General features: G+C 39.8%; 1 protein-coding gene across 1 annotated transcript in view; it reads right to left on the reverse strand.

Moving 5' to 3' along the window:
* Positions 1-11,280: 11,280 nt before the first annotated feature.
* IL13RA1 (interleukin 13 receptor subunit alpha 1) overlaps positions 11,281-17,476 on the reverse strand; it is a 65,523-nt gene continuing 59,327 nt past the window's right edge. Inside the window, exon 11 of the mRNA XM_030849810.3 lies at positions 11,281-14,041. Within this exon, the coding sequence (XP_030705670.1) occupies positions 13,949-14,041 (93 nt within the window). The 3' untranslated portion in view covers positions 11,281-13,948. The remainder of the gene's footprint in view (positions 14,042-17,476) is intronic.

Here is a 17,476-nt window from a genome sequence, read left to right on the forward strand (position 1 = left end):
CTTCATAGCAATGATCACATTTAGTATGATTATTTTTCTGTCTTTACAGTTAGACTGTAATACAGCTTTTTGAGGGGTCCCATCTGCTTTTGCTCCTCAATGTATCCTCAGTACCTAGCACACTATAGCCACTCAATAAATGTTTGTTGAACGAATGAATGAAAAGATGAAGGTCCAGTTCCATTACAGAAAAGGTTAGCAAAAGAAAACATCAACGAGTAAGTGGTGCCCCTGCAGGCAAAAAGTAAGATATTCTACAGCAGTATCAAAAGTCAGAGCCAGCCAGTGACTCAACCAAAGCCAGGGATTTGGTGGGTCCAGCAAGGAGTTGCGGTCCAGGCCGGAACTTTGGTCAGTAGTTACAGGATAGCAGGAGCAGCAGGAAAGATCTCAATTCAGTGCTGGGATGCCAGACTGGAAGCAGTCTGTGGTCAAGGTCAAACCCTTCTGGAAAGAAAGGATGCTACAGAACACGTGCCCCCATGGTTTCTTCATTGGGGACCGAGAAATCAAGCTAGCTAAAAAGAATTCGAGGGTGAATTCCCTGGTAGTCCAGTGGTTAAGACTCGGTGCTTTCACTGCCATGGCCCCGGGTTAAATCCCTGGTCGGGGAGCTAAGATCCTGCAAGTCTCAGGGTGTGGCCAAAAAAAAAAAAAAAAATTCCAGGAAGAACTGTAAAAGGCTTTTTTTTTTAACATCTTTATTGGGGTATAATTGCTTTACAATGGTGTGTTAGTTTCTGCTTTATAACAAAGTGAATCAGTTATACATATACATATGTTCCCATATCTCTTCCCTCTTGCATCTCCCTCCCTCCCACCCTCCCTGTCCCACCCCTCCAGGCGTTCACAAAGCACCGAGCTGATATCCCTGTGCTATGTAAAAGACTTCTGAGAGGCGAGGTCTTTCTTGCTGGCCCCGAAATATGTCCCCTGTCACCAAGCGGCTTTCGCAAAGCTGCCATTATAGATTCTACATGCTGCCCCCAGATGGCAGCAGTGCGTTAGTCCTGAGCTGGAAGGTACTGGTGAGCGCTCTGTCTCGCTGGCAGTCCCGTGACTGCCCCATAGTAAGCTTAGATTTCGGGTTTCCTCACCCTGTGCCGTGAAGGCTTGCAATGCGTCTTCTTCTGCGAGTGTCCGCCCCTCCCCCATTGGTCTTTCCCCGGCGCCTGGCTCCCGCGACCCCAACTCTTGAAGTCGTTCTCCTCTCACTGCCATCCCTGAGTGCCCTCCACCCTGATGGAAATCATGACCCGATGGTTCCCTCCAACAATCCAAGTCAACATGTCCAGAACAGAATTCTTCTCATCCCCCCATCCCCGACCCCCCACCCAAGTCTCCACTTCTCTCTGTCATCTTAAACATCTTCCACCCATTCCTGGTGAGCCCACCTCTAAAATACTTAGGATCTGCACCCTCCTCTCCAATTTGCCTGGCACAGGAGATCCTCAGCACCTCTCGACTGAGCTCCTAACACATCTGCTTGTCTCCATTATCTTCCCCCACAACCCAGCCTGGCACCATGATCTGTGCCTTCGCTCAAACTCCTCCAAGGATAAGAATGTCCCCTTTTGTTAATCTCATCAGATCCTACTCACACTTCAAGATGCAGATCAATTAGCACCTTCTTTAAGAAATTCTTCTATCACTATTTCCCCTGCCTGTCTACAGCACTTTATTTGGACCTCTTTTTAAAGCTCTAATTTTTAGCATTCTGCCTTGCAGATTATTCATCATTTATATGGATGAAGATCTCCCTCCATCCCTTAGCCCAGGGTGGCAACTGTGTGGCACAAATGCTTCAACTCATCTCCCACCGGCACACAGTAAGAGACATCACTATTCGATCCTAGCTGTCTTGCTACCGGGCCCAAATTCAGTCTCAAAATCCTTCTCGAAACAGTACTCTAGGCAGAACTGGCCCACAAGATTAAACAAATTTTCCATCCCTGCCCCAGACTATAAGAAACATTAAGACAGAAAGCATGTGCTATTCTTTGAATCCACCACTGCATCTTGCACATAATCTATACTCATTTCAAGGTTTCTTGAATGAATGAATTTAAAAAGTGGAATGGAGGGCTTCCCTGGTGGCGCAGTGGTTGAGAGTCCGCCTGCCGATGCAGGGGACACGGGTTCGTGCCCCGGTCCGGGAAGATCCCACATGCCGCGGAGCGGCTAGGCCCGTGAGCCATGGCCGCTAAGCCTGTGTGTCCGGAGCCTGTGCTCCGCAAGGGGAGAGGCCACAACAGTGAGAGGCCCGCATACCGGAAAAAAAAAAAAAAAGTGGAATGGAGCAGACCCTGGCAGCAGGAATGCTGCTCCCAGATTCCACAGTTCAATTTAATCAGCTTTTTTTTCACTCCAATATATCTACTATGTCCTGCTGGTGATAGACATGGTGTATATCAATATTTCCCAGTGGTATTCAAAGCAGCAACTTGCTGAAAGCTGAATGACTAAGTGTATACTCAGCAGGTTTAAGAAGCACATACTTAACCATGCATAACTTTTCTCGGCCTAATATTCAGACCCATAAGCCTGTTTTTCTACCCTGTTTTCAGATTTTCAGTGCACTTAAAAATATCAGGAGGGGGTTGCACCATTTTGGTCTTAATCCATGCTGAAATGCTCTTTCAATATCACATTTCCAATGTGCTTAAATTGGTCCTTATCCTGAGGGAAAAAATGATACAACACACATATGCTTTGTACTGCCATATGCAAAACCATTCCCTAGACATATTACAAGTTGGCATTTGGTTGCGTGTGTGTGTGTGTGTGTGTGCGCTCATGCAAGCGTGCAGGGTTTTATTTTCCAAGGAAACCTAAGTGCTGGTTGTGTAAGAGCTTTCTAATTTCAAGGCCAAACTTGAGTTTTCACTTCTTTCACAGATGTCATACTGTTCTTGTAAAGAATTTCCGGAGTCCAATTGGACACTAAACTTATGTTTAGTCACAGCAATCTGGAAAGGAAAAAAAAAGCTACTTTGTGGTGACAGGGCCATATTCATTACCAGATGCCAACATGGTGTGGTTTTGAGGGCCAACAATTGTTTGTTGCCAAATCCTTGCCCCTACATATCACGAAGCATCAATATTCAAAAATCCACCGTGAGCCTGGTTGGATCCTGATTTGAACAAATTATAGAAAAAAAATGATGAGACAATTGGGAAAATGTGAACACTGACTGGATATTTGGTAATATTAAGCAATTATTGTTAACTTTTAAGTGTAATAACGGTATTGCAGTTATTTTTTAAATAAAAAGCATCCTTAGTTTTTAGAGATGTATACTGATATGCTTACAGATGAAATGATATAATGTTTGGGTTTTACTTTAAAATAATTCATTTTGTGGGGGATAGAGAATGGGTGGAGGTATAGATGAAACAAGATTTTCCATGTTGATAATTGTTGCAGCCGGATGATGGGTACATGGTAGGTCATTTATTGTAACAATCTCTCTACTTTTATGTTTGAACTTTTCTATAATAAAAGATTTTCAAAAATCTACCATGGAAGTGGTAGCATGGTTTTGGGGAGGCTCCTTGTAATATGAATCTTATCCAGGAATAATTATCCACAAACATCTTGGACTTCCTTGACCACATTAGCAAAGATGAACTGATCAAATGTCTTAATGTCTTAAAATGAGGCAGAGGCCAAAAGGAAGAGGAAATGAGGCAGGGCGAGTCTGGAAAGAGAGGAAGTTGGGAAAGGCCTGCAACATGGACTCTTGCCAGAGTGGACAAGCCACTGCCAGCCACTGAAAGAGAGCATTTGGGGGCGGTAGTAGCTGGAAGAAAGTAGTAGACTCAAAAGAGGGAAGGTACCTTGCATAGGCATGCTGGTGAGGGCTAGTGGGATGCAGCTGGAATGTCAAAGCTGTGAAACAAACTCACCTTTTGGGTAGAGCTAGCTTTGTCTCCCCTCTAGTGCCTTTGGAAGCATCATGGAGATAAGACATTTAGAATTCATTCTCAGTCCAATTCTCAAGACAAACAATAACTCATAGAATCATTTTCTGTTTTTGTCTACATTTTCAAATCTACAAGTCTTGGGTCAGCTGCTGTTTTTCTATATCTGCTTCCACTGTTGTTCTAAAAACAATCAAACTTTATCACTTTATTGATTGTGGAGGTTAGACCTGAAGGGGCTCCTGTAGATCACTTACTCCTTTTCACAGGAGAGAAAAACCGAAACTAAGAGAAAGGAACTGACCTGCCCATCATCGTGCAGTGCGGGGGCGTGGTAGGTTCTCAGGAAATATCTGCTGAAGGTGGAATTGTTAAACTTGAGTCTTGGAGAGTAAGCTGACTGTTCACTGGGTGGAGGGGGGAGGGGGCAGGGAAGGAAGTGCAGAGAGAAGGGTTCTATGCCCATGAGTCTTTAGACAAGTTCAGATTGTCTAACCATTGTTCTATTTGTCCATTTTAGTTAATGTTGCTGTGTATTAAAGAATAAGCAAGTCCTAATACCCAAAGTATATTAAAAGTAGAGGTAGTAAAATAATCCCTTAATAAATGCCCTTTTGTCGGTTTTTAGGAGTGTCTTCTGGGAGTGTCTATGTTAATCCCCCTCTTGGAGCTAGATGTAGTCCTGTACTTAGCTGAAATGCTGGAAGAGGGGTAAGAGGAAGGGTGAAGGGGAGGGCTCTTGGCTAATATCTCCATATCTAAAAGACAGTTTTAGGTTATAACCACAGGTCTATATGTGCATTTTTTGTAAAGTACCTATGTTTATTATGGACAAGGTTCATTCATTATTTTGCAACATCTAGGCTTTTTCGATGTCCTGAGGTGACAATGTATGATAAAAAGTAGAGCTAGTGAATTAACCAATTTGTAAATATCTTTGTTATAGTTGATAAAAAAGCAGCATCTTGGACATGGAATTGTTAAACCATCTCTGAGAAATGTACGTCAGGACTTGTTCATTAGGTTGGCAGCAGAGGGGCAGAAGGAAGTATAAATGGAGGGATGTATGTGGATGTGTTCGTATTTATATTTTGATGATAACCATTAATGTGTATGCATCTCTTGGCTGTACTATAGGAATACATTGTTAAGTAATTCAATGGAAACATGCCTCCTTGCTAATGCTTTAATAGTTTAGATCGGATAATGAATCCTCTTAGAAGCATTATGCTTTGCGTACTCTGTTGTTTCATGTCTCACTTTTAATGGAATATTAAAGGAATGTAGTATCTTAATCATAACTCTGACAATAATTTTATCTAGAAGCCTGTTGCCATTTTTGTCTTCTGTGAAATCTTTGTCACCAAGAAAGACAGGATTACATTTTTTTCTTCCAGATTGAGTTGGTGTAGTGTATTCTTGGTTATCAAAATACTCATAGCTTTGGGACTTTGAAATGGTAAATATTCATGATGTGCGAAAAAGCATGATACATAACTGGATGATCTTAATTACATAAAAATGGATGCTTAGTTGTATAAATACACAAACGAGACCTAGAAGGACATATCAAATGGCAAACTGCTTGTGATGATGGATGACTTTGTTTTTTGCTTCTTGTGTTTTTTGGTTTCCTCTTATGCACATGTTAACTTTTAAGAAATAAATGTTATTTTAAAAACCTTAAAAAAAAATCTGTTGAATCCAGGATTAGTACATACTAGTATGACCCTACCAAGAAATTACAGCTGGCATCAGATCTGATTGGTTGGTGCCCATGTCACATAATTTTAGTATCACTCCTGGTTGAAAAAAATGAATAAATAAATAGAGAAAGCAAAGTTAGATTGTTCCTGACTTACAGGCTTTCTTCCTCTGTAATTCTAGTTCTGGTCTCCTTGGGGTCCCTGCGTGCAGGCAGAGCAGCTCTTGGCTGTGAAGGTCACAGCTAATCCAAATCTCCTCTTGGGGCTGGGTTTTGTCGATTATCTGTTAGCCTCCTTAGTGCACTGCACTCCCATCCTGAGAAAATGGTTAGTTGGCCTCCAGACTACCTATTTTACTGTCAAGGAGCAGCTATCCAGCGTTATTTTTCCAGTTTTTAATCTAACCCAGAGGTGAGGGGAGAAAGTGGATCTGTGCAGTTTTTTTCTGACAACTTGAAAAGTAAAAAAAGAAAAACAGAAAAGGAGAGAAAGAAAAAAACTACTTTTGATTTTAAACATTTTTAGAAACAAATAAAAGAGTTAAGATTTGAATTCTAGCATTCTAAGATTCTAATATTGCTAACTAGATTTATACCATATTTTTTTCTAAAACAGTGCAATTAGAAAATGTCATACCATTACAAACTCAGTACAATGAAGGTTAATAGTATAATAAGATACTGTAAAAGCAAGATATATTGCTGCCACTAGGATTGTCATTTTCACATAAGAAGGAAAAAGGAACTGGTGCCAGAATAACATTACATACAATCACAGCCATCATTTATTGAAGTTCACTTCAAATGGTTTATTTCATCAACGTCTCAAAATAATCCTATGAGGTAGGTCCTTTTATCACCATTTTACAGATGAGAACTGAGGCTCAGACAGATCAAGTTAAGGAAACCTCCAAAAAAGTAGAACCAAAAGACAATTAATTGGGCTTCCCTGGTGGCGCAGTGGTTGAGAGTCCGCCTGCCGATGCAGGGGACGCGGGTTCGTGCCCCGGTCCGGGAGGATCCCACATGCCGCGGAGCGGCTGGGCCCGTGAGCCATGGCCACTGAGCCTGCGCATCCGGAGCCTGTGCTCCGCAACGGGAGAGGCCACAAAAGTGAGAGGCCCGCGTACAGCAAAAAAAAAAAAAAAAGACAATTAATTGAAACATGAGAGAAAGACATGAAAATTAAAGAATCGGTCCAGGACATCCAATATACAACTAATAGGAGTTCTAGAAATAGAGAAAACAAAAAAGAGATAGTATGTGAGAAATGTCTCAAAAATGAAAGATGAGTTTTTTGATTGAAAGGGTTCACAAAAGCCCAGCCCAGTAAATGGAAGAAGATGCAGAAGAAGGCATATCACTGTTAAATTTTAAAACACTAGAGATCAAAAGAGAACTTTTAAAGCTTGCAGGAAAAAAAAGTTACATACAAAAAAAAAAAAGAAATCAATACAGGATTAGACTTTTCAAAAGCAACACTAGCAGCAAGAACATATTAGAATAATGTTTTCAAAATTCTAAAAGGAAATTGTTTCTAATTAGGAATTCTTCACCTGGTGAAAATGTTAATGATGTATGAAGATATATTCAGACACAGAAGGGTTTTATTAAAATTACCTCCCATGCAATCTTTCTAAGGAAGTTAGTGCAGGATGTGGTCCAGCAAAACAAGGGTGTAAAGCAAGAAAGTGGACGAGCTGAGAGCTAGGAAACAGACTCTAACACAGAAGAGAAGCAAACGGAATTCCCAGGATGACAGCTGGGTAGCGGGCCTAGAGGGCAACCATTCCAGAATGGATCAGGGGGGCAGCAAACTCCACTAGGGCTGTCTCCAAGAAAAAGAAATGGAACTCGTAGAGTTGAGTATGACTAGATTACCTAATATGCTTGACCATACTGAGTGGAGTTTAATGGTTCTGATAGAAAGTTTGAGACTGAAGTCATGGCAGGTGCATAGCAAAACAAATCGAACCAAATGTACAGTGTGGGGAATATAGTCACTAGCTATGTGATATCTTTGTATGGTCACATATTGTAACTAGACTTATCGTGGTGATCAGTTTGAAATGTATAGAAATACCGAAGCACTATGTTGTGTAACAGGAACTAACATAGGTCAATTATACTTCAATAACAAATAAACTCATGGAAAAAGAGATCAGATTTGTGGTTACCAGAGGCAGGGGGTGTGGGGAGTGGGAATTGGATGAAGGCAGTCAAAAAGTACAAACTGGCAGTTATAAGATAAAACAAGTACTAGGGATGTAATGTACAACATGATAAATATAATTAACATGGCTGTATGTTATATGTGAAAATTGTTAAGACAGTAGATCCTAAGAGTTCTTACCCCAAGAAAAAAATCGTGTTTTTTTCGTATTTCTTTAATTTTGTATCCATGTGAGATGATGGATGTTCGCTAAACTTATTGTGGTAATCATTTCATTATGTATGGATATCAAATCATTATGTTGTGCACCTTAAACTTATACGTGCTGTCTGTCAATTAATGTCAATAAAACTGGAAGAAAAAATCCAAATCAAACCAAAATAGACTATTTGGGAAAAACAAAATAAAGGAAGTACAGTTAATGGCACTCTACATGGATCAACTGTGAGCAATAATTATATGGTCTAATGCAAATATTGAATATTTAAACCAAAATTTGTTGTATTTGTGGAAGAGAATTATGAGTGCACGTGGTGTGTGTGTATGTGTTGGGACGCATATATGAAAGCTAGTTTCTCATCTTCCATAGCAGAAATTTAGAAATAGATAATTTCTAAACCTAAATAAAAATAAGAAATAGCATTAGGTATTAGGGTATTATTCCAAAGTAAAGAGTTATATGTCAAAAGAAACAGCTAAAAATGTTAAAAGCAGTTTTAAACAACACAAATTTATTAGCTCATACTTCAGCAGGTCAGAAGTGCAGCCCAGCATGACTGAATTCTCTGCTCAGGGTCCCACAAGGCTGGAGTCACGACAGGTCGGCCAGCCTGGGTTCCTATCTGGAGGCGCTGGGAGACAGAGTCTGTTTTCAGGCTCATTCAGGTTGCAGGCAGGACGCGGTTCCCTCTGACACTTTCTACATGGCCTCCTCCATCCTCAAGCCGGCAGCAGCACTTTGGGTCCTTTCTGTGTTTTGAATCTCTCTTCCTCTTCTGTTTCCAGCCAGAGAAATTTCTCTGCTTCTAGGGGCTCAAATGATTAGATCTGACCCAGCCACATAATCCAGGATAATCTCCCCATTTTAAATTCTGTCATCTTAACCACATTTGCAAAGTCCTTTTTGCCACGTAAAGTAACATTTTCACAGGTTCCAGGGATTAGGGTGTGAGGACCTCTTCTGGGAGGAGGGATCCGGGGTAAGAAGGGGCGGGGCAGGGGATTGTTTTTTATAAGCCCTGTGGTACTCTTTGACGTTTAAAATTATGTACATGTTTAATTTTGATCAAACGAAACCCAAAAAGGTAAATTCAATGACCAAATTTGCAAGTATTGAATTCAAATGGATTTTAGAGAATGCATCTATATGCACTATAATGTAGTCATTATACAAGCAATCTGTATTATACAAAGTCTATTTTTGCATTTCTAGGCAAAATGACCTAAGATCTGCAAAGCATGTTAAGGAATATTTGTTAGGCACAGCCATGGCTGGGCCCTCGTGAAAATTCTGATTTGGGTGAACCACAAGGCTCTCCCAATGTATCAATTCCTTTGTTCTTACTGTCGTATTAAAGGGCCGACTTTGGTTATTTTTTGCAGCTGCTGCTAATAGCTAACTACCTCCTATAGCAAGAATAAGAAGTGACCATAAACATATTTTCTTGATATGTAAAACAAAAGTCATCATCTTAATTTTTGCAGGATGTCAGAATAGAGCTAATCTAGTCCAGTCTCATTTTACAGATGAGAACCCTGATGCCCAGAGAGAGGAGGGGACCTGCCTGTGGCATTGCTAGTGCACGTAGCAAAGATCCTCACTTCTAAATGAGCTCTACGACTTATGGCCACTGTTATGAGCCTTGGGTGGGATGATATATCACTGTCTAACATCTTCATTTTATAGATGGGAAAGCAGATGCAGATAGGAAGAGATACCTGCCCAAGGTCATTTGGAACTCCTACATTCTAATCCAGGCTTCTTTCCCTGTACAAAGTAGCCTCCCCCTGACTAAACACCTGATACCATGACAAATCTTATTCACTTCTAAATTCCTAGTGCCTAGCACATTGCCTGGCTCATAGAGGAATGGACGCACGAATGAATCTTAAGACACTGCATAAAGCTCACTTTGCAATTAAATATTTTAAATTCTCAGTCTGTCGGTTGATAAGAAATTTGGCAATAATTTGAAATAAGATGTTTCTTCTTTTGCCTCCTTAGGACAAATAAGTACATCACTGGCTATATTATACAGGCTCTAAAGCCAGGCTGACTTGTTTCTCTCAGTCACGATCTGTGTGATCTTGCACACATACACTCAATCATTTGATGTCTTGGTTTCCTTATCTGTAACATGAAGATAATAATCAACCTATCTCATGGGACTCACATGGGGATTTAGTGAAATAACACATGTAACTTGGCACACAGTAGCTACTCAATAACTATTAATTTTCTCTTTTTTATATAATGGTCTACCTAATAAATGTTGAAAACTAGCAGTGAAGTATTTTCCTGTTGCTAATGGTAAACTAAAAGTGTGACCATTAGAAAAGATGGCTAAAGGCCAAAGAACATTCAGGAAGAAATCATCTTGGGAATTGATGTCAAAAATACCTAGCACATCCAAATGTCAGTAAAACTGCTTCTTCTCTTAAAGTAAAAGCATGCCAAGATTTCGCTACGGTATTTACAAAGAACTTTATTGCTTGATCTAATCATTAGGGTTTAAAAGAAAATAGAGTCTCTGAAATAAGTGTTCTTGTCCCCTTATTCTCTTCTAAAACTACTAATATTCTAGTAGCGTGATATGCTACTCACATGAGCACAGAGCTGTGCTTGGAAAAGAGCAGGGCTTCTTGGAAATGACAAAATGGTAAATTACCCTGGAAAGCAGGTCATTCTCAGGTCATTCTGGCTCCTCTGCCCTGAGATAAGGTAAACATGTTTGTGGCTACAGGAATTTGTTTTCCGTAGATCTCGTACAGATATACAGTCTCAAGGGTCCTCAGTTAAATGTTTTCTGTCATAATACTCAGCGTGTTGATGTGTTGAGGACCAAAAGGTGATTTCTTATTCAAAACAAAACAAAAGTATACTTATCTGGAGATGGATTTCCAGAATCTTCTTGGATCATTTTCGATAGTTACAGAAGTAACCTGACCAAGATCAGCACCCCCTACCCATACCCTAGGGCTTGGATCCTGGAAAGATGCAGGGTAATTAACAAATGTTGGGCTAAAGACGCACTCCCAGAACTTAATACAAATGAGAAAAACCCTCCGTGACATTCAAACCGTTTTGCTGTAGTTACAGAAAACATGAAACTACATTACCATCTCTTAAGAGGGAAGCTATTGAACACTGATTTTCTTAGTCTCAAATCTAACCTGTTTATGTGATTAATTCATAACCAGAGGTCCCTCATCGTGTATATACCATGACAGTCTCCTTAAGTACATTGCACTCTATTTGAAGCTTGAAATTAGAAAGGACCAGTTCTCCATTTCCCTTAATTGTCAGAAACACGATTTAGCAAATACTTATGCCCCTTTAGGTACTGTTTGCAAAGGCTGTACTAAACCAGGTGCAGGCCTTTATCAGAAAACACAGGCATGCCGAGAACAGCAGGGAAGCTTATGATACATGCTTGTAAGATGAAAGAGCTGTCTTGGAATTTTTTCCCAACTTATATTCTTTTAACTCCAATTTCTTCTGCCACCCACTCCTCACGACACTTTCCCCAAAATAAGGCAAAGGAAAACATTTGGGTCACATACAAAAAGACAATTAATATTTATTTTACTCAAGCTTTTCTGTTAAGAAGTTAAACAAAATGATCCCCATTTGAAGGCATTACCAAAAATGTTAACATTGTTTCACGTATCCCTTCAGTGCGGGATGAAGAAAACACTTATCTGAATGAAAGAATAAGAAGGACCATCCTTACAGTGGCTTTACTTTGATATGTGGAGAAAACAAATCCATAAAGTTAGACATAAAATAGCACATGAACCTACTAGTTTCCTACAGGTAGTGGGAATTCCACTAATGTGTTAAAGTCTCCAAGAGCTCTCAAGACCTGGGGATCAGTTTTCAGCAGTTATAAAACAGCCATAGGTACTCCCATAATTCACTGCCCACTTTTCCCTCAACTATTTTACCACTAAAAGAGCAAGATGGAAACACCCCCGCTCCCAGCCCACTCCCAGGCCACGGGACCGTCATCAGTAGTTCTTTGGGTAATCAGAATATCAAAGCATCCCCTCTCCGTGCTGCCATCTAGATAGGATGACAGGAAAAATGACTTTGGGTGAGGCATTTAGGTGTTTTGTTTTGCAGAAGTATAAGACCTGGCTAGGAAATAATCTCATCCCTACACAGGAGAACCAAATATTCTTTCTAGAGAAGAGTAGGACAGAATAGCACATCCATGCCCGTCTCCCAGCCTCAATCTGACCTCAAATATAAAAGCAGGGGGAGGAAACACCTTGACATCTGACATTGCCATGAACCCCAATTTCCTCAGGAAAGCCAGGGCACAGTGGTCCTCCACTGTGCCCAAACCTGAAAAGAGCAGGGATGTCTGATCTCCCTTCCCCTAAGAGCAGGAATTGGAAGTAGCATTATCTTATTAATACAAATGGATGAATGTTTGGAGAAACTGTGATACAGAGTTCTCAAGTTCCTACCAGTAATCTGAGTCTATGTGTGTGAGGAGAGAAACATTAGAGGGGACTTCTCATTTCCACACTTTAAATATGGAGGAAGTAGAAGTAGAGGGAATATATATATATGGATAGGTTGTGGGGATGGGTGAGAATGGAGCCTTAACATATGCAAAAAAAAATACAAACGTTGGAGCCTTGGATGGCTGGTTATCAATATAAGAAACAAAACCTACTAATAACCATTTGTGGGAGTAAGGGAAAAGAGAAAGACACAACTATTCTTTTTTTCTCAAGCAAATAGCAAAGTTCTAGGTGAAGATAATACCTACTTTCTGTTTATAAAATGCATACAGAAACAGTAAATGCCGAAAAGCTTCAAATAAATGCAGAGTCACACAGAAGTTACAAAATATGCGAGAATTAGTCATTGTTTCTCAGTCTACTCACACTTTTCCTGAGATGCAAATTACTCCCTGCTCCTCTAGGTGCTGTGAGCAGATTTATATTCTAATTGCTCATGAGAGGTGAAAGACTACACCGAAGGGAATGAGGGAGATGCAAAAGGGGAAATCGAGGTGGGAAGAGGGGTGTTGAAAGGTCTGGAAAATGACTGGTGGACAAAGAACTGAGGAGCCCCAACTAGACTGTGAATTCTTTGAGGGAGTTGGTGCCTCACACCTGGGGGCCTAACACAATCTGGACGCAGAGTAGATACTTGATTTGAGTAGCGGAGGTGAAGAATAAACAATGCATCATTAGAGACTGTGTCGCTCAAACTCTAATACCCAATAAGTCATTCTGCCTCTGCTGCCCTTAAAAGCCTGAAATGGCTTTGAAAGATCTCAGTAAAGAAGCTGCTTCTGCTTTTTCTGTAGTCGCGGCCAACAAGGATGCCTGGGCCTTTCAAAGCAGAGGAAAATGCTGCTGAAGGGGATGAAGATTCCGGACTATTAAAGGGTTTTAATAGCCACAGCCATTACTCAGTGGGATCCCAAACAACAGATAACAGATTTTATCAATTTTGTTTGCTAGATGTTCTCTATGACTCAAGTCTGACTTTTAGCATTTGCACCCAAGATGAACTCTCCTACAAATAAAATTTGTTGGTATTATTTGAGACAAAGAATACAAAGCAGGCATAGGTCCCTCAGGAAGTTGTCACAACTCCTGGTAAGATTAACTCGACTGCCATCATCACTTTTTGCTTTTGTCCTCTAGTTTGAAGCCTTAGCAAAAGACGTCTGCTTTTTATAATTCAACAGAAATGACTCCACTCTTTTCTCCAAAGAGCCCATTATTATTTTTAGTTTTTCGGTGCACGACTCAACATAAAGACCTGTGGCTCTTATGAGCTGCCTGTTTTTAAACGGTCCAGTAGTTTCGGTTTCCATTTAACAAGTTCCCAGATAACAAATGGAAAACGGAATGAATCTTCACAAGGTCACATTGAAGGTTAAAATAAATTATCCCCATCACTGAGAGGCTCTCTTCAGGCTTTCTATCAGCACTACAGAGTCAGTTTCTTCTTTGGTTTGCTTCTCATAGATGTCATACTTCTTCCAGTGCTGGAAGGGAAGAAAAAACACATACACGATGACTTTTCTAAACAGTGTTCTTTCCCTGAGTACTCGCAGCCAATGCTTATTTTTAGGTTTCTGTGCACGGAACCCCGAGTATATGTTTTCCTGTTTTGTTTGGGGTCTTTTTTTTTGACCTAAGAATCTTCATCTATTTGAACAATCAATTAAACAAAACAATCAGGAATTAACGTTAAAGGTGAAAAACACCGTGGGACTGTTTATGATATTTAATAGCCATCTCAAAAGATAAATGTGGACACCTCCAAAATTGGAAACGAAGTCTTTTGAAGAAGAATAAAAGAGCAGCATGCTTTCCTTACTTGAACTGTTTCTATCTTTATTTTTTTACCACTCAAATTTGACCATTGCTCCAGAGATGCAATAGGCTCAAAAAGGCATCAAGGTGAACGGCAATACATAAAATGTCCCAAAGGTCTTAGTGCAGTTAAAAGTTTTGAAAGACCTTGCATTAACAGCTTCGTGTAACATCATTTGCGAGACAGGGAATTATGCATATAAGGTAAACTCATCTTGAACTCAATTTAAGTGTGTATCTTACTGTGAAAGCCAATATCCTGGTCCTTGCCTTCCTTCCTTACAAGTCAAAGGAAAGGGTGAAATGTGAGCTCAGTCCCCTCATCTGTAAAATAAAGTTGTTAGACTAAACCAGGGGACTGCAAACCATGGTCTAAGGGCCAAATCCAGCAGCCTGCCTGTTTTTTTAAATAAAGTTTTATTGGAACAGAGCCACCCCCATTTGTTTCTGTACTGTCTACGGCTGTTTTCGTGCTACTACAGCACAGTTGAGTTGCTGTAACAGACCAAAAGGCTTATGAAACCAAAAATATTTACTATCTGGCTCTTTATAGAAAAAGTTTGCCAATCCCTGCACTAGATTATTTCTAAGCTCCATTTCTGCTCTGTTGTTTTCTGGTTCTATAAGCCTAGAAAAGGAAATGGAAAGAAGGAAAAATAGACACAAGCAACAATGATGATTCAGCTGCCTCAGGTTGTGCAACTGGAGATGGACTCAGCAGGTCAGGAGCATCCAGGCTTAGAGAACGTATGGAGAGATAAGTTGGAAGACACTGTTTAAAATATCCAAATTCTACTCAGCCTGTGCTCTATAGAGCCCACGAGCCACAACCACTGAAGCCTGCACACCTAGAGCCCGTGCTCTGCAACAAGAGAAGCCACCGCAGTGAGAAGCCCGTGCACCGCAACGAAGAGTAGCCCCCACTCGCCGCAACTAGAGAAAGACCGCATGCAGCAACGAAGACCCAACACAGCCAAAAATAAATAAATAAATAAATTTATTTTTTAAAAAAGAAAAAGTATATTATAGGACCAGGGTTGGCAAACTTTTTCTGCAGATGGCCAGATAATAAACATTTTCAGCTTTGAGGGCCATATAGTCTCTGCTGTTGTAACATGAAAGCAGCCATAGACAATATATAAATGAATAGGCATGGCTGTGTTGCAACAAAACTTTATTTATGGACGCCGAAATCTGAATTTCATATTATTTTCTTCTTTATATTTTTTCAACTACTTAAAAGTGTAAACACCATTTGCAGCTTGCAACCTGTACACAAACAACTGGCAGGAAGGAGTTGGCCCATGGTCTGTAGTTTACAGAGAAATCCTACGAGGAAGGTAGTGGATGGCAGCATAGTTTTTGCATTTCCCCAAATGCCACTATAAAAACCACAAGTAGGAAAGGTAAGTAGGGTAAGTAGGAAAGCAAAGCCAAAATCCACGGACACAATCTGCAACAAGACCAGATGAAAGTGACGCCCCCATGAACCCTGAAATATGAGTGGGTAGGGACAAATTAGAGATGCTACAAGAGCAACATGGCATTAGCTATGGGAGAGTATGGAGAGGGAATCAGCAGGGCATCTGATAGATCGGAGAATTCTAAAACAACTCACTCAAACTTCAGCAAGCTAATTTATGAACAATAAGTGAGTCTGGCAGGGGGTTGCACCGCCAAAAGAGTGACCAAATGCAAGGAGTCCACAGAACAGCCTGAGAGCCACCTGAGCCCTATGAACTCTCAGAACCATCCGAAGCTCCCTTCCTGGGCAAAGTCCCACTCTGAAGAGAAACGGATAGGAAAAGACTCCACACTGGCTAGGACACAGGCGAGAGACACAAACTATAAAGTCCAGATAAAAGTAGATGAGGTGAACAGGCAGAGCCAGATTTCAGAAAGGAATTCACTATAGTTTTGAGAAACTGTCAAAAATAATAGAAGATGGAACTCTATAGCCATGAAATTAGAAAAAAAAAACTATCCTAAATCAAGTCTCCTTCTAAAACTTTAGGGAAACTAATTTCATGTAAAAATAAGCGACAGAATAATATCTTATGGAATTAAAAGATGCCAGAAAGATGTCCACAAAATATACACAGATGAAAATTATAATCTAATATTTCAAAACTAGCAAAAGTATATTAAGAAAAAGTTATGTGATATGAAAAACAGTGCATGATATCGAAGAATATAAAAATTCAGAATAAGAACAATTCAGAAATGACATGGTAAAACCCAAGAAACAATTAGAAGTAAAAGAAAATAATCATTTCAGAATGAAGACTAGCTAGAGGAAACACAGGGGCAAATAAACACAACAGATAAAACTTAAGAGAAACAAAAGATGAAAAGGAGGATTTTTTTAAAGGAGGATTTTCAAGAAGAAATAAAGAGAGATGAAAATTATTCGAAAGGATGTGACAAATATAGAAGACAGGCAAGGAAAATAAGGGAACAGAATAACAAAAGTCTATAAGTGAAGACATTTTCACTGAAAGTTTTTAAAAAGATTTGAAACTACATACTGAAAAGGCACACTATATACCTTGGAAAATCAACCCAGAATGACTAATACCAAGACATATTCTAGTAAAATTATAGGACTTCGAAGGAAAAAATCTTTTGACAACCAGGCAAAAAAGACTAAGTGTTTTAACACAGAAAGAGTATTATATTGTCAGCAGACCTTGACAACACTTTATGCCAGAAGAAAATGCATGACATATTTAAGATACCCAAAGCAAGAACATGTAAGCCATGGATTTTATATCTAGCTAAAATGAATTTCAATGATTAATGTAGGAAACTCCATCAATATGTAAATAATCCAGGAAATGTTGGTCCCATGAATCCTTCCTGAGAAAAGTTCTGGAGTTTCAAAAAACCAAAATGACTGGAGAGACATCAACATAAAGATCGGGGGTGAGCATCAAATACATACCATATAGAATTAAGACTAAAGAGGGCTATAGGGAGACAATATAGTATATAATGGCCTTATGCACTGGAAATGTAGATCCTGGACAACTTTAAGAATGGGGAGAGAATGGGAAGAACATATGGAAAAATTGCTGTCTTTAATAATCGTTAAAAATTATTTT

The sequence above is a fragment of the Globicephala melas genome, chromosome X (assembly GCF_963455315.2).
Source record: "Globicephala melas chromosome X, mGloMel1.2, whole genome shotgun sequence".
NCBI lineage: Eukaryota > Metazoa > Chordata > Mammalia > Artiodactyla > Delphinidae > Globicephala > Globicephala melas.